This window comes from Scyliorhinus canicula, chromosome 14 (assembly GCF_902713615.1).
Source record: "Scyliorhinus canicula chromosome 14, sScyCan1.1, whole genome shotgun sequence".
Taxonomy (NCBI): Eukaryota; Metazoa; Chordata; class Chondrichthyes; order Carcharhiniformes; family Scyliorhinidae; genus Scyliorhinus; species Scyliorhinus canicula.
The window spans coordinates 85,623,073-85,641,621 of NC_052159.1; the positions used below are offsets into that span (position 1 = coordinate 85,623,073).

The 18,549-nt window shown below is 40.7% G+C and overlaps 1 protein-coding gene across 5 annotated transcripts in view; it reads left to right on the forward strand.

Annotated features, from left to right (window-relative positions):
* The window catches only part of tmem135 (transmembrane protein 135), a 517,411-nt gene that overhangs the window by 313,788 nt on the left and 185,074 nt on the right, over positions 1-18,549 (forward strand). For all 5 annotated transcript variants that reach the window (XM_038819168.1, XM_038819171.1, XM_038819169.1 and 2 more), the window contains one exon: positions 11,197-11,243. In XM_038819168.1, the coding sequence (XP_038675096.1) occupies positions 11,197-11,243 (47 nt within the window). The remainder of the gene's footprint in view (positions 1-11,196; positions 11,244-18,549) is intronic.

Here is an 18,549-nt window from a genome sequence, read left to right on the forward strand (position 1 = left end):
GTTGTACGTTTGGAAGGCTATTTAGTATAAGGATTGATGTTAGAATACATCAATCCCTGAATGCTTCTGTGAGTAAATCAAGAAGATTGATGATTTAAGATATAACTTTTCCTTCCTTGTGGGTGCTTAAAGCAAGTATTTGAACATAGCCCCCAATATGAGGAGCATAGGAACTCATAAAATTTACAAGTTGGAATAATTCAATGGGATGCATTCAATGGGAAACCCCATTGACAACAGTGGGACCGAAGATTCCGCCGCCGGCCAAAGGGGGGCTGCCTCCCACCACCATGAAATACGAGGCGGGTGGTGCAGTAAATCCCATCCAATTTGTTTCTATTATTGAGGAGAATTTTCTCTCTTTTTTTGGCAGAGTGGTGCAGCAGGCAGGAATCACTGGCCCCGTCCGCTGTATTTTTAGGTTCTTGGATAGAAAAAGGATACATGAGGGCTAAGGAGAGATTGACAAAGATGTCATGGACACATGACATCTTTCTGGGTTTCTGATTAGGCATGTTACAGCTTTCTGGACTCAACATTGAATTCAAAAATTTGGACTGTGAACTTTTTCTCCATCTTGACCATTTTGTCTAAAAAATCTAAATGTTTTTAACCCAATGCAATGCTTTAGGTCCCATCCACTCCTTGCTCAAAACCTGTTGAAAGGACATTGACCTGAAACGTTAACTCGATTTCTATCTCCACAGATGCTGCCTGATCATCTCAGTATTATCAGCATCTTCTGTTTTCATTTGAATTTTAGTATTAGTCTTTTCTGATGTAATAGGATCGCTGACCAGGAGGGAGCTCTGGAGTGTCTGTAGCCTAGAACTGGTGTTTTACAACATGACAGGATTGTGATGTTCTCAGTTGGGTCTATCAGGATGCTTTGAAAATGTAGTGTTAGCAAAGAACATCAAGCTGAGTTATTGAACAAAGCTGATTTATTTACACTACTATATTAAAGATTCTAACCAGTCAACAAGGAATAACTTATTAAATAAACTATAGCTTTTCTCTTACAACAGAACTCTATGCTATGCAATCTATCTCACGCCTGACAACCTTCTTCCAGAATCCCAGGAGTCACATGATATTCATACGACTGCTCCTTATCTGCATTTGGTGGCGAGAAGTATTATAATCTTATTGTTAACCCTTTGTATTCCTTATAATACACATATTGTTACATCCCCCTTTCTTTGAAGATGTTTTTACATCATCACAAACATTTATACACGGTAGGCAATGTATGCTCTGTACATATAAATGCATATTGTTACGTAAACAATAAGTTATTAACTCTTTACGGTTCATCAATTAAGTCTGTACTCTGTATTCACTGTGGCACATAACCAACTCGGTTTTCGACTGATGCTGCTGTTGAACCACCTTTGTTGCTTGACGTGGTCTTTTTCTTGTTCTCGCGGTGTTGATTTTGTGTCTCCTTTGCCCAAGAAACTGGTTGGATTTCTGGTCCTTGAGTAAGTACCAACTCTTCCAGCTTGTTGGAATGATGCTTTTTTCTTCTCCCTTTTCTGCATACGTGAACTTGGTATGATCTACACAAACATCTGTCTGTGCATTCATGATGGTAGATTTTCTTAAAACAATGTCCTGCAGTCCCTCACTTGGTTGCTATCTGGATTGCTTTCCATATTGCATGGTTTGTCAAGTGTGACTGCAAGTCCCAACGCTTTGTTTCCATTGAATTGCAACATGTTGGTCAGCTGCTCTTTGGTTTCAAAGTCGTACCTTTGTGCAAATTCTGTTGGTCTGCAGTTACTCTTTGTGTTCTCCAGATCAGTTCCCTTTGGCTTATCTGATGTATTTTTGAGCTCTTTGTGCTTCTCATCTGGAGTCAACATCTCCAAGATGTCTTCAGCTGCTTGTTGGCTGTTCATAATTGATGTACTCTCAACTGATTTGTTCACTGATGCACTCTCATTATCAGCCCCTGCACAGTCCAGCTGAGAACTGCCAGTCTCGCCGTTGTCCTGTACAGCTTGTATGCTACTTTTGATCACCTCATTACTACTTGCAAATAAAGTAAATAGACCTTCATGGTCTTCCTTTTCTGACTCATCGTCAGATTCCTCACATGTAGCCAATGATGCACCTGTATGCAATTCCATCTGTTTATTGGTTCCGTCAATCGTTAGTGGAATTCTATTTATTTTGTCAATCGTGACAATACAAAATATATCTTCCAAATCTCATTCATCTGCTAAAATGTCGGGTGTATCCTCTTCATTGTTAGACTTGTTAACATTTTCTTCTTGTTTTATGCTGTGAATGTCTTGTACAGCTGTTCGTAGAGATTTCATGCGAGTTATGCACTGCGAGACAAAATGGTTTAAACTGCTGCACTTTGCACATGTGTTTCCCTAAGCTGGGCATTTTTTTCTTGGGTGGGTGTGGCCACAACACATGCCGGTCATGACGCTGCTTGCATTATGCGCAAACTGGTGATGCGCGTGCACAGAACGGTCAACTTCCGGATCGTGCTGACTTTCCAAGCACCCCTGCTCAAAACGGCCGCCTTCTGTAGTATGCTTATTTTTTAGCTGTGCCTCCGCTTCAATGGCATGAACCATTTTGTGCACTTTCCCGCCACTTCCCGACTGAATATTTCAGAACATCTATTTTTAGCGACTTCGCTCGCATGGCAGATTTTAATGGGATTTTCGAGCGTTACTTTTTATTGCTTTGCAATTTTTCATGCAACTTTGCATTTCTTTGAAGCTCACACTGGCTATCAAACTTTCCCATGACTTTGTCATATTTCTTTTTCTTAAAGCGGAATGAGTTATCCAATTCTATAGGCAGTGGTCCAGCCATTACCATTAACAGCGCAATCTTTCACTTATCACTGGCCGCTTCGAGTCTGAGGCTGAGAGGTAGAGTTCAAACTATTGTTTGAATTGCCTCCAGTTCACATCTACTTTATCCGTTGTCGTGAATGGCTTCGGAGTCTGTAGACTTTCCATTGAGCTTCGACTAGACTTTGCTGTTTGATGCGACTAGCTTCTACGATATCGTAGTGATCGAAGCCTGGGTGAGATTTTGTTTTTCTTTTCGCAAGTTTTTTCTTCATCAAAATATTTTTCTTTTTCTCTCTAAATTAACTAAATTGCCTTGTTGTACACACCTGGTACCATGCGATGTTCTCAGTTGGGTCTATTAAGATGCTTTGAGAACGTAGTGTCAACAAAGAACATCAAACTGAGTTGTTTATTAAAGCTGATTTATTTAAACTAGTAAATTAAAGATTCTCACCGGTCAACAAGTAATAAGTTATTAAATAAACTATACGACATATTTTACAACAGAACTCTATGCTATGCACCTAATCTCGTGCCTAACGACCTTCTCCCAGAATCCCAGGAATCACATGATATTTATACGACTACTCCATATCACCAATTGGTGGTGAGAAGTATTATTATCTTATTGTTAATCCTTTGTATTTCTTACAATGCACATATTGTTACTAATAGCTTCTGAACGATGTAATATAGAGTCGAACATTGCCAGTTTACATTTAGAACAAGGTGTTTTCTTGTATTTGAGGACCCTGATGATTTGCATGCATTAGATCTGAATGAAAGTTGTGTTTCTAGTGACTGGTGGGGGCAGTAGGAAATAATACTCTCATTTCACCTGGATTTTAATCCAACATTGACTGGTGGGATAAAAATCTTTTGCTTTTTCTACATGAATGAATTTGAACAAAGTGCAACAGTTTACCCATGCACATGGGCCCACAGTATAAACAGACCCATAATTTGAAACAAATGAATAATCTCACGCAGGCCCCAAGTACTGTTGATTTGGGAACTTGATATAATCGTGCTGATGATCTAAGAGCTGCTTTTGTGATTTTGACATTGAGTCATATTGTTTAAAAATTATCTTTTGCTCGTTTGATGAAATTGCAAAATATTTGTACCTTATATCACACATTTATGATATAACTTTCAACTAAAATTAAAGCTGTTGTTTCGAGTGTCAAACTCGAAACTTGGAGTCCACTGGATTGTGACTGAATGCTTGTGTAGGACATTAGTTGGAATGCAGTTTTAGGTGATTGTTATGTTATGCATACCCAAACACCAAAAGGGTGTTTGCGACCTAGATGATGTGGGGATATCTGTTGATCCATATCCCCTCCAATACTGACAAAACTACTACTTCAGTTAAATACAAAGTGCTGGAAAAACCCTGTGATCTAATGGCAGCAGCTGTGGAGAGATAAACAGATTTAAGATGCGATTTAATGGCTCCGTTGCTCTTAAACGAGAGTGCGACAAGGCCATTAAATCACGGGAGAGGCCAAAATCGAGAATTATGGCTGGTGCCGATCTGTTGGCGGTCTGATGGCCCACTCCCATTGGCGTGTTCAAGATCCCGTCGTAACGTGACGAGAAGCCAATAATCACCACTTAAGCCTAATCTCCATACAAATATCAGGATCGACCCTCTATCATACAGACCCCGTGATCTAATGACCTCCCCAGCAATTGCTTACATGGACGCCGATTAGTACTTCTTTTTAAAAATGTGAAGCTGGCGGAAAGGTTGCTGCGGGGACCCAAGAAGGTGATTAGCCATCTTTGCTCCCAGGTAAAGAGCCCCGGGGTACTGGGGTTGCTGCCTTGGTGTTTGGAGGAGAGGTGGGGGAGCCACCGCGGGGTCAGCTTGGTCAAGCTGGGCCGCCATCAGTGAGGTGGTGGGGTGGCCTCCCATGGCCAGGCTGGGGTGGGGTGGAATGGATGTCTCAGCGGCCGCAGTTCCGCCATGCCAATCCCTGAACGGCTTGGTCCAATTCCGGGAGCCCGTCTCACACCATCTCCCAATTGCTTACAGATAGTATACGGTATGGACGATATCTTGGACACCGCGGAAATTGCCCTCGTGCTGTTGCTGGCATGCCAGGCGCACAACGCTGGAGGACATGGCGGCAGCAGCGACAACAGAGGCTCGAAGTGGTGGCCAATGTGCAAGTCCCCGCCCCGGCCACCCAACAGGCCAAGGAGGGACCCAGAGGGGGAAACCCGCGACAGCCCAAGGCATCCAGGCGTCACTGTTCTTTCGAACACATGACGGACAATGGGTGCCGCAGGAGGTTCCGCCTCAGCAATGAGACAGTGCGGCACCACATGAAGGAGGAAGATATCTGTTCCCGTTGAGCATCAAGGTCATCGCAGCCCTGAACTTCGACACTTCAGGATAATTCCAGGGCTCGAACGAGGACTTGTGTGGCATCTCACAAGCTACAGCCTACAAGTGCATCTGTGAGGCCATGGATGCCCAGTTTGCTGGGCAGTGGACTATATAAACTTTGACACGGTCCAAGTTCAGCAGGATTCCTGGGCAGCAGGATTCTCTGTCATCGATGGGATGCCCCAAGTACAGGGGCTAATAGACGCCATGTATGTTGCCCCTATGTCCCACTCAAACCCCTCCATCCCATACTCCCCAATGCCCCCAAAACTCCCCCTCTCCCCCAGACCCCCACCCCCAGCTCCTTGAACCATGCGTGCGGCTATCGATGCCCCCCTCTGCGTCTTCTCAGAAGAGGTTGGCCCACAACAGACAGGAGAGGACAGTGGGGTTCCGGACGTCAGAGTCTTCACCCCCTAGGAGGATCAGGCCCTGGAGGTCGCATTTGAAAATGCTGGATAAGCTCAGCATGACTGGCCGCATCTGCGGAGAGAGAAGTCACAAAACATTAGCATGCAGGTACAGCAAGTGATTAGGAAGACAAATGGAATGTTGACATTTATATGTAAGGGAAATTGAATCTAAAAGTAGCGAAGTGTTGCTGCAGCTGTATAGGGCCATATTGAGACCACATCTGGACTACTGTGTACAGTTTAAGTCTCCTTAGAAGGGAGGGAACAGCAGGGAAAGAGCTCCAGGGTCCCAGGTTCAATTCACGGCTTGGAGTCACTGTGTGAAGTTTGCACTTTCTCCCCGTGTCTGCGTGGGTTTCCTCAGGGCGCTCCGGTGTCCTCCCACAGTCCAAAAATGTGCAGGTTACGTGGGTTGGCCATGTTAAATTGCCCTTAGTATCCAAAAAGGGTTGGGTTGGATGTGGTTACTGGGTTGCAGGGATAGGTGGGGGTGTGGGCTTAGGTAAGGTGCTCTTTCCAAGGGCTGGTGCAGACTCGATCGGCCGAATGGCCTCCTGCACTGTAACTTCTATGATACTATGATATGACTGCATTAGCAGTTCAGAGAAGGTTCATTTAACTAATTCCTGGGATGGAGGGGTCAGCTTATAAGGAAAGGTTAAGCAGATTGACCCTATACCATTGATGGTTAGAAGAATGATTGATGATATTATTGAAATATATAAGATCTTGAAGAGACTTGTCAGAGCTGATGCTGAGAGGATGCTTCACCTAGTGGGGAAGTCTTCAATTTTGAGTTGAAGCGACAATCAGATTAGCCATGATCTTATTGAATGGCGGAGCATGCTTGAGAGGCAAAGTGGCCTATTACTGCTCCTAATTCATGTGTTCTCAACATACAACAACTTTTGCAGGATATGCTTCACACCACATTATTCTGTGGCATTAATGACGACAGCACACAGCGTCGCTTGTTGGGGGAAGCCACACTGAATTTCAAGAAGGTTATACTGCAGCTGTTAAACTTCTGCCAACTCATTTATCTAAATTCCTTTATAAACTCTATATGTCCACTTAACTTATTTTCTAACCTATCTTGGTGTTATTAGCAAATTTCATAACCATACAGTAGTTCCCTTCATTGATTATAGATTATAGATAATTGCGGGTGCAGTACTGATCCCTATGGCATTCCACTAGTTATAGCTTGCAAACCTGAAAATGACCCATTTATCCCTATTCTTTATTTCCTGTAAGGTAATCAATCATCTATCCATACTAATATGATACTCGTTACACCATTTTGTGCAGTAACCTTTGATGTGGCACCTTATTAAATGCCCCTTGGAAACTCAAATACAGAAGGGGAGGTGGTTTGTTGGCTAGAGCCTGCTGTAAGGATTAGGATGGAAGGGCAATGGGGAAGGTCGGGGAAGATGGATTGGGCTACTGTGCATTGATTGTTTCTGGCTTGCTCAGTTCCAGGCTTTAGATCACAGCATATAAGTCATTTTAAGTGGACAATTCTTTAGTTATTGTGAAACAACAGCATGCTTGTGTTTGTTTCCCTCGGTTCTAACCCAAAGTAAAGAGATTTCCAGCTTCTATTTGGTTACATGATATACTGCAGGCAACCGAGCAACAGCATGACGAAACTTGCAGCCTTTTTGCCTGAATTTATTTTGTTAGATTTAAGTCTGTCAGCTGCTTTGTGGCCAGTTTAGTGCAACTAATGAAATTAATTTGGAGTGTGAAATGTATGATGATCTAATAATTGTGAATTGATTTAAAGGAATTTATTTTGTCTGTGTTGCCTTTATTTGTACAGGAAAATGAATCTTTTGTACAGCGGGATTTTTTCACAAAGTTAAACATCCGCAGCTTAAATTTCAGTTCTATGCAACATAATCCCCTCAAATAAGCACTCAGCATTTCTGTTTGTTGTACTTGTCCAATGCTTGTACGCAGCCTATTTGTGTTGTCAGGTTTCACAATCCCACCTGAGGAATATTGAATTGATTTAGGTATTCAGGCCATCTGCTGTACCACTATTTGGAAATGTCAGAGGAAGTTGCAGCAATTGAACTATGCGTTGCTGATAATCCATACTTGGCATGTTTTTGTCTGATGGCAGGCTGCATAGAGCAGTTCATTTTGTTTGACATACTGCTGTCTAAAGTTGTGGGTAGGGGGTGGACGGATGGCAGGCGGTGGTGCAATCTTTAACCAGTGAAAGCATATCTATCTGTTGACAACAGTGCTTTGTTCCTGACCCTTACCCACAAAGTGCAGATCCGGTGGCTCAGGGACTCCCCTGGCACATAAATAATTGCAGAGGCTCAAAATAAATGTTTTCAATGCTGTTATTGCAAAATGAAGCTAGAGTAATATCTGAATTAATTAGTTCATAATTAAATGTGAACTTTGGGCACAAATTGACAATCTAGAACAAATTGCACTCAGAATTGCTCCACTTATCTTGTATGGATGTTTTGCTCAAGTTTCTGCTCAAATTCAAATTGCATATCACCAAATATAAAATCTTCCATAAACCAGCAACTGGACAGCATTGTTTTGATTTTGGCCCTTGTGTGAAAAAATATGAGTACCATGCAGTTTTATTAACGTTTGAAATGCAGCTATCACAAAAAATAAACATTTATTGTTGGTGTTTAGTCCACCATTTTTGATTTTAAAAACTGAAAGTAAAAATATATATTGAATCTTTTAAAAAAAATTTAGAGTACCCAATTCATTTTTTCCAATTTAAGGGGCAATTTAGCATGTTCAATCCACCTACACTGCACATCTTTGGGTTGTGGGGTCGAAACCCACGCAAACACAGGGAGAATGTGCAAACTCCACACGGACAGTGACCCAGAGCTGGGATCGAACCTGGGACCTCGGCACCGTGAGGCTGCAGGGCTAACCCACTGCGCCACCGTGTTGCCCTTTATATATTGAATCATTGACTAGCATCATTGGCATACGGAAACATTCAATGATCTTTTGCATTTGTTTGGCTGATTCTGGGTGAATGGTACAGGAAAAACCAATGCAATCGAACAAACTCTAACCCAATATCTTAAAATGACACATTGCTGTTTCTTCAGTTTATCCAGTCTTCATTCCTGGAAATCAGTCTTTCCGGTTGTGAGGTGCAGTCAGTTCAGTTGTCTGCTTTCTTTGTTTTTTTTAACAACAGTTTGTTATCCCCCTTTTAAAGCCTTCAAATAGTTTCAATTTACAGAATCACACAGCACAGAAGGAGGCCATTCTGCCCAATATATTTGTGCTGTCTCTTTGAATGAGTTTTTCCATTTGTCCCACTCCCCTGCTCTCTCCAAAACCTTAATTTTGTTTTCCTGTTACCTTTTTATGTATATATCCAATTCCAATATATACACACTCTCTCACAGTCCAGTTTGAAATGTGTGTTACCAACTCATTAACTTGTAGGAATATTGAATAAATATCTTTCTAGTTGTTTTAACTGCAAGTTTAGAATATATTGTAGTGTTGGGGATAGGAAAGTAAGAAGTCTTACAACACCAGGTTAAAGTCCAACAGGTTTGTTTCAAACACGAGCTTTCGGAGCACGGCTCCTTCTTCAGGTGATCTCCACATCGGGATAGGAAAGGTATTGTCATTTGACTCGGATACCAACATCAATGAAGAAATGTCTCCATAGAAATGTGAAAGTTTACAGTACAGGCGCAAGCTGCTAAGCCTGTTCCAGCTGCACTGGATCTCTGAAAGGCCTATCTACTTCGTACCATTCCATTATCGTTTCTCCATAAATAAATGAAGAGCTTTCATTTTGGATTGCACCTTCATCGACTGCAGGATGTTTCAAAGCACATGAATGAATGAAATAGATTTTTTTGAAGTGTAATCACCTGGGCGAATGACTGCAATATTTCCTTGCGTGGCTAGGTTTTACAAACAACACATAAAATAAATAGCGATATTAGTGATATTTATTGACCATGAATGTTAACCAGAACAGTATGAGAACTCCTCTATTCTTCATTGAATAATGCCTGGGACCTTCTGCGTCTTTCTGAAGGAATAGACATAGTCACAGTTTAAAGTCCAGCCCGCCATCACCAAACAAAGTATTGACAGTACACATTCCACTGTTGATACTGTGTTTTTTTTAACATTTGTTACTGACTGTTCCAGTTTACAGTAAGGTGCAGAAACATACTGATTTAATAATAATCTTTATTAGTGTCACAGTAGGCTTCCATTAACAGTGCAATGAAGTTACTGTGAAAAGCCCCTAGTCCCCACACTACGGCACCTGGTTCGGGTACATTGAGGGAGAATTCAGAATGTCCAATTCACCTAACAAGCACATCTTTCATGACTTATGGGAGGAAACTGGAGCACCCTGAGGAAACCTACGCAGACACGGCGAGAGCGTGCAGACTTCGCACAGATAGACTTCGCAAGCCGTGAATCGAACTTGGGTTCCTGGCGCTTTGAAGCAACTGTGCTACCCACTGTGCTACCGTGCTGCCCAGTACCATCTAGTGCTGTATTTCTTTATATCGAACCTTAAACAAAACAGTCCGTTAATATTGATATATTTTGGATGGGGTACACTTATTTTGCTTACATTTGTGAATAATTTAAACCTAATCAGACAGGTTCAATTTCATTTTCCTCGTCATCAGTTTGATTTTTTCTTTAACTTCTCCCCCTTGGCATTCTGGGTTACTTGCATTGCAAATGAGTAATTTCTTCCCAAATACCCCACTAGTCAGCATCTGGTGGGTGCTTGTGAATAACTCAAAAGCAATGCCTACAGGTCACTTAGTTGGGCATCTTGTCTTCATTTTGTTTTCTCCCTGTATAAGTCCGGAGGTACTGAAGCCAACAGTCTCAGATAACTAACTGATAAAAGACCAAGCCTCAAACTGGCATGTTACTGGTATAAATTGATATAAATTTGTGTAAATTTATGCCAAGGCATTTGAAAGTGCAAAGTTACTTATTTATAAAATGACCTTTTTAACAGCAATATTTTAACCAAAAAATAGTTTTGTTTTACACGTGGTTTGAATCGTGTGTTATCTCTTGATTCTTTAAAGCTTTTAAATACAGTTGAATCACCATGAAAGTATTTCAGTCCCAACTTTGCAGACTTTTTATGAGAATAAGATTGTCAAGTAAGCTATTTATCCGATGATTGAATGAACAGTATGCAGTAGTCACATGAGATTCAGGGTTGTTGGTTACGGATTGTTTTCCAAAAGTGGATTAGCAGCACTGCCAATATGAAACATGAATGTCTGTGATTTTAAAAAAGCCACACAAATATGAGTTATTTTAACCAACAAATATATGTTCAAATTAACTTCTTAGAAACACTCTAATGATTTTTTATCACAAAAGGAACAATGTTCGGCTAGATCTGCTAACTTGGTAAATTTACTATTTCAGATTTTCACTGCACAAATGTGAATTATATTTTCAGGTGAGAGAGAAAGTGGATGAAGAATCTTTACACTCAGAATAACATCCCTCTTATCTGCTTGATTTTATACAGGTCCTGTTGTTTTGCTTCACAGCTGCCCTGTACATGTTCTTCTTCAGGTAAGTGTATGGTATTTCTCAGTCTTTAATTACTGTATTTGCTGCTTTTTGTTGCCTTATGGCTTATTGATCTAATGCTCCCACTTATTGGGAGATTTGTTCAAATTTTATTGCAGCCTTAGAGAGTTCCAGACAAAGCTTTGAAGCCTTGTCACTCCTTCGAGCCCCCTAGGTCAGAGAAGTGAGTTTGAATATGTTTGTAAAAGACTTGGGCTGAGCCAACCAGTTAGAATGGCACCACAGGTCAATCCATTTTTCTTCTGAACAAAACGATTTGGAGTAGTCTGATGTACGTACAAGACAAAACACAGTGAAGTACAAGTCATGGTTCATTGGTGAACCACAAAGAACATTGACAGTTAATGGTCAAACGAAAAGATGCAGTGCTGACAGGTTTAGGTAATTGCTAATCATTTCTGTATTGTTTGATCAAAGTAATAGTGAACAAACATAACGTGATACTGCTGGCTATGTGTTGTATGCAATTTAATTACCCCAATTAAATAATACTCCGCTCTAATGATCATAAAGATGAACAGAGTCGAAAAGAAATAATGGAATATATTTTGTTGGGGAATTTTTTTTAAATTAAGCACTAAAGCTTTGTGTGGTGAGATGGGAATACAGAAAAACATATTTACCTATGGTCAGCCAGTGAAGATGGGTGAGCAGAAAAGATAGTGCAAGTTACCATGGTGATAATCCTGCTTCTCAATTGTACAGGCTCACAACGTTTTGTCTCAATTCAACTGACCTAAATATTGGATACTCTAGTGAGCAGTTGTAATTAAAATGCAAGGTATAAATAAAATATAGTCCAAATCAGTGGAAAACAAAAGCGGTTCTGCTTTTCTCTTTTATAACAATAACATTGAAAATGTCTTTGTGCTGTGCATGTATTCAATTCTGTTGCATCTTTTCAGAAGGTGAATAAATGCATATTGTGACTATCATCACTTGTAAAGTTTGACAAACAAATTTCTTGGATGTGGAATGAATGTTGTCCGTGTTTAAATATGTGAACATAATACTTGTCTTGTTCCTTTATTGCCCTTTTGTAGCCATTCTTTTGTCTCTTGAAGGAAAGTAAATTCTTTCAGGAAAAGCAATAATTAACCATTAATTCTGCAAAGCGGGTTGGAAATTGTTGAATTGTTACTGAAATAAATGTGGGAATAATAATAGTTATTTTGAATGGTTATTAGATTGTTTTGTCAATGAGATGTTCTAAATCTTAATGTATGGAAAATTTGAAGAAAGCCTGCTCAGATTCCCCATAAGATTTTGGTTTCAGTTTCCAGAGCTTACTGATACTTGCCAGGGTTGTGAGAAGAGTGCTACAATAAGCTCAATACCCCAAAGCTCAAGAGAGATTACCAAGCCAAGGTTTCAATTCCAGATTAATTTTGGAAATCTATCTATTAAGTGAAAGCAGAATCAGGCTGAACAATGATGCACCGCAAACCACACCATCACTTGGCCAAAACATGGGCTAGTGCTCGGCATTGGCAAGAGGTAAAATTCTCTGTGAGACTATGTTCTTCCGCCAGAGCTGAATTGCACCTGATTTGAGAGGGCAAATCAGGAAGCGATTCCCAAACCTTAGCCGTGCAGTTTATGCATGGTGAGGGATTCCTGCTGGAATCTCGCTATTGGGCTGCCATTTTGAGTGGGCGGCCTGATAACGAGGTCACATGGTCAGATCTTGCATTGTGGGGGGAGGGCGGCCATCTGATAGACATTGGGGGCAACTCCCTTAAAGAGCTACTGCCTTGTTCCACTGCGTGGTTCACCCCGTCGGGGCTATGTTTGTCAGGACCAGTAGTAATTCTTACCTACATGATTCCCGGCCCAGAGGACCGGAGAATCACCCGGGCCCAGAGAATATGGTACCTGGCCCATTAATGGGTCTTAATAACCCATTTGTATCCTCCCGTTAGGATGGGGCGCAAACCTCAATTTCGACGGGGGGGGGGGGGGGGGATCGGAAACAGGTCAGCGTGTGATGCCAATCTAATTTTCTCTCAATGTTGGATTCTCCGCCTCATCGGTAACTCCACTGCTGATGGTGGGAGGCGGACAATTCAGCCCAATGTCTTCAAAAATGAGGTTTGGAAAGAAAATTGACTAAAAAGGGCACTTGCCGTTCTTGAGAATCTTGGAATTAAGTTTATCATTCTTATATTCTATGTTGCTCATAATATCCGAAAACATTTCAATAGGGAATATGAAATTAATTATTTTTCATCCTTATTGAAGAGCCTCCACATCGCTCTTCTCCCCCTCCACGCAAACAGAATTTTTATAATGAGGACTCTACAAACAGCTCCAATGATGCAAAATATGAAAAACAACAATTTCCATTTATTTAACACCTTTAATCTAATAATATGTTCCAGGAGCAATAATTTGATACTGAATCATGTACGGCAATAATTAGGACAAATTGCCAAAAGGTTAGTGGCAGAAGTAGATTTTAAGAAATGTTTAAAGGAAGAAAGTAAAGTCGAGAAGTGAACAGAGATAATGAGGGAAAAGCTTGGGGCCTGGGCAACTGTAGGCACTGCCACCAAGGGTGAAGCGATTAAAACTGGGAATGCTTAAGAGGCCAGAATTAGATGAACACAGATACCTTGGAGTGTCATGATGCTGGAGGAAATTATAGAGATGAGGGGTGAGACCATGGAAGGATTTGAAAACAAAGATTAGAATTTTGAAATAGAGACATTCCCCAGCTCCGGAACCAGTGTAGGCCAGTGAGCCCAGGGTTAATGGATGAACTGGACCTGAAGAGTAAGGACACAAAAAGCAGAATATAGGATTACCTCAAGTTTACCAAAGGCAGAATGTCGGAGGCTGAACAGAACTCTGTTGCAATTGTCAATTCTGGAGGCAACAAAGGCATAGGTGAAAGTTTCAGAAGCAGATGAGCTAAGGTGGGGGCAGAGTTAGGTGATGTTATGGAGATGGAAGTAGGCTGTTTTAGTTATGAAGCAGATGTGGTTGGAAGCTCATATCAGAGTCAGATATTGACATCAAGGTTTCAAACAGTCTAGCTCAGCTTTAGACAGCTCACAAGGAGAGGAATGGAGTCAGTAGTTAGGAAATGGAATTTGTAGTGGGGACCAAAGACGATGGCTTTGGTCTTCCCAACATTTTGTTGAGGGAATTTCTGCTCATTCCATGCTAATGTCAGATGAGCAATCTGGTAATTTAGCAACAGTGGAGGAATTGTGAGGCGGCAGGTAGTGAGGTAGAGCTGTATGTTGTTAGTTTTCATGTGAAAACTAACAGTAAAATGAGGGTCCCCAATTTATTCAGACTGTGCTATTTAAAGTAATATTCTTAAAATGTATAACTTTAATTTGTTACATGATGCAATCTCAATTTCTCAGTTGTGAACTGCAACAATTAGGTTGTAGTTACCTTGAACAATTCTGAGCATCACCTGGTTGCACGTGTGAGGCTGGACCCAGAAATATGAGAACAATTATTAAATTATATTGTATCCTACTCTTTCCAAAATGTGTGCAATTTTATCAGGCTTCTTTAAAATCAATAATTACAGCCAAGTGAAAATGATCCCATTCTTTTTCTGTTGAATTAAGTTAAAATTCTAATAATTATGTCAGATAGTCTATAAAGAACCAGCTTCGCTATTGAGTGTAGTAGTAACAAAGGCTAGGACTTTCTGGTCCTACCCGCCATGGCAATCGTCACTGGTGGGATGGAAATTTTGACGGAAGTTTGTTGCTTCAGCAATAAATTAAAATGAGGAAGCCTTTCATCAAACTTCAAAATCCCAAACAGGTTTTCATTAGAAACAATGCAAGAATATGAAAGGATGTTTAATATTTTTATGGTTTTATTCAGCAAACCATTAATGCCAATATGTATGAGTCAAAAGATTCTTTTTTAAAAAATATTTTTATTCTCCTCCTTTTTCACATTTTCTCCCAAATTTACACCCAACCACAAACAACAACCAGTAACGAGTGTAATGTAAATACCCACATCAATAACAACGGTTCTATCCTCCCACCAAACCCCCAAACATTAGCCCGCATGTTAACAATAAACAAATGACAAAAAGGAATCAGTAATCACACATAGTCACCATCAACACATACAGTCCCCCTCCCCCCAACCCTCCCAGCCCCGCACCATGTGCTATGTAATCCAATTCTCGAAAGTGCATAATGAATAACGCCCATGAATTGTAGAACCCCTCCATCCTATTATGGGAGTGGCATTTTCAGAACTCCAAAATGTATCATGGAGTTTAACCAATCTCTCCCTTTAATGTATTGTTGCTTTTGAAGCACATGGGTTGGTCTCCAGGTGTGGTATTACAATTATGGACACGTGGGTTTTTAAACACAAACAATGTTTATTCCTTGAATTCAACTTAACCTTTTCAAATAAACATTGGATCACTTACCACCCCTTATTTCAAAGATAACCCCGAAAATAAACACTAAATAATCCCTCAAAATGTTCCTTCAAACCTCCAAAAGACTTAACACCTTTAAACAGAAACACATCAGGTTAAATCACCCAAATGATTCAGAGATAGTCTTTCCTGCCAGAGATCACCGCAGATCCAGCTCACTGCAAACACAGACACACCCAAGCTCTTTTTCTCAAAACTGAAACCAAAAACAGCTCACAGCAAACCAGTTAGGCACTTTTCAACTGCTCTCTCAAACTGAAAACAAAAGCAGAAGTGAACTCAGCTCCCCCACCCTCTGACATCACTTCAGTAATATGAGCTGCTGCATTTCTTAAAGATACATTGCTTAAACATCCATTTCTTAAAGGTACTCTCACATGACACCTCCCCCAAGAAAAACAAAATAAATCATCAACTTCAAGATGGTTTCATTTTTCACTTTTGCACCATCCACTAAGAAATGTACACAGTAAATATACTTTTTCGTTTCACAAAAAAAAACACACGCAAACAGGCATAATAATAAAGTCCATCTTTCCCGTTCTTCTTCCTCCAACCGAAATCCTTCTCGATTGACGGTCTCTTTGAACAAGAAAGTCAATACATGATCCATCAATTCCTCCATGCCTCGGCAATTCTCTTTAAAGTTAGATACTTCAGTTCAATCTGATCACAGAGTCCCTTGCAATTCTCCAATACAGGAGCATTGGTGATCACAGCTTTCAGGCAGTCACATGCCTGTTGAAAGTCCGCTGTCCATTGAAATTTTTGGAAGTTTCTTTAGCAAGTCCATCAGTGGAGTAATCACGCCACAAAACTTTTGCACAAATGTTCGATCAAATCCACTCATGCTAAGAAATCGCATTATTTCCCTTCGTCTTGAGAGTATCGAAAACTCCTCAAGGAAAGTGATTTGGGCTTCTCCAAATTCACTTTCGGCTAGGTTCATCACCAAACCCGCCTCCTGAAGTCGATCGAAGAACTCCATACGATGTTTTAAATGTTCTTTCCACGTCTGGAAGTTGGAAATAAAAGCAGATTGTCCCACTTTCTCAATGCAATCCTTCAAAAGTGGGATAGGATAAGAGTCTGTTCTTGTAACTGCATTCACCTTTCTATAGTCCACACACAACCGTTGGGTACCATCTGGTTTAGGTACCATCACTATGGGTGATCTCCATTGGCTGCAACCCACTTCAATTATGCCACTTCTCAGCATACTCTCAATCTCTCTGTTAACCTGTGCCAATTTTAAAGGATTAAGTCTATATGGATGTTGTTTGATAGGAACAGCATTTCCCACATCTACATCATGTATAGCCATTTTAGTACTTCCCAATTTATCTCTACAAACTTGCCCATGTGATATCAATAACTTTTTCAGGTCAGTTTGTTTTTCGTCTGGAAAGTAACTTAACAATTCATCCCAATTTTTAAGAACATCCTCATTTTCCAATATAATTTGAAGTATGTCAAATTCACAGTCATCCGGATTTGGTTCGTCACTTTGAGTTAGAATCATTTATACTTCCTTTTTCTCTCCTTCCCTTTCAAAGTACCTTTTAAGCATATTCACATGACACACTCAGTGAGTCTTCCTTCTATCTGGTGTTTTTACCACATAATTCACCTCACTTAATTTCCTTTCAATCTGATACGGTCCACAAACCTAGCTTTTAAAGGCTCACCTACCACTGGTAACAATACTAAAACTTTATCCCCACTGACAAAACTACGAACTTTGGATTTCATGTCCGCTACCCGTTTCATCACATTTTGTGCAACTTTCAAATGTTGTCTAGCCAATTCACCTGCTCTATTTAATCGTTCCCTAAAATTTGACACGTAATCCAATAGTGTAATTTCCGATTTCTCACCCACCAATTTTTCCTTATCAATTTAAGTGGTCTCTTACCTCATGACCAAAAATGAGTTCAAAAGGACTAAATTTGGCGTACTCATTCGGTGTATCCCTAATTGCAAACAATACGAATGGAATTCCTTTATCCCAATCCTCTGGATAATCTTGACAATACGCCCTCAACATTGTCTTTAATGTCTGATGCCACCTTTCTAATGCTCCCTGCGATTCTGGATGATACGCAGTTGATTTAAATTGTTTTATTCCTAAGCTATACATAACTTCTTTGAATAACTTTGAAGTAAAATTCGATCCTTGATCCGATTGGATTTCTGTGGGTAGTCCATATCTAGTAAAGAATTTAAGTAACTCCTCCACAATCCGTTTAGCTGTAATATTACATACTGAAATGGCCTCTGGAACCCTAGTAGACACATCCATTATAGTCAAAAGATATTGATTCCCACTTTTTGTTTTCGGACATTCCCACCAAACCCCCAAACATTAGCCCGCATGTTAACATAAACAAATGACAAAAAGGAATCAGTAATCACACATAGTCACCATTAACACAAACAGTTCCCCCACCCCCAACCCTCCCAGCACCGCACTATGTTCGATGTTTTCCAATTCTCGAAAGTGCAAAATGAATAACGCCCATGAATTGTAGAACCCCTCCAGCCTATCCCTCAGTTCAAATTTGACCTTCTCAAGAACCAAGAATTCCAGCAGGTATCCCCGCCATGCCAGGGCACAGGGTGGAGATGTTGATTTCCACCCTAACAGGATCCGCCTTCGGGCGATCAACGAGATGAAAGCTACAACATCTGCCTCTGCACCCGTTTCCAACCCTGGCTGGTCCGACACCCCGAATATGGCCTCCCGAGGGAGCGAGTCCAGTTTCACGTGCGCCACTTTCGGGATTACCGGAAAAATCTCCTTCCAGTAATCCTCCAGCTTTGGACAGGACCAAAATATATGAACATGGTTTG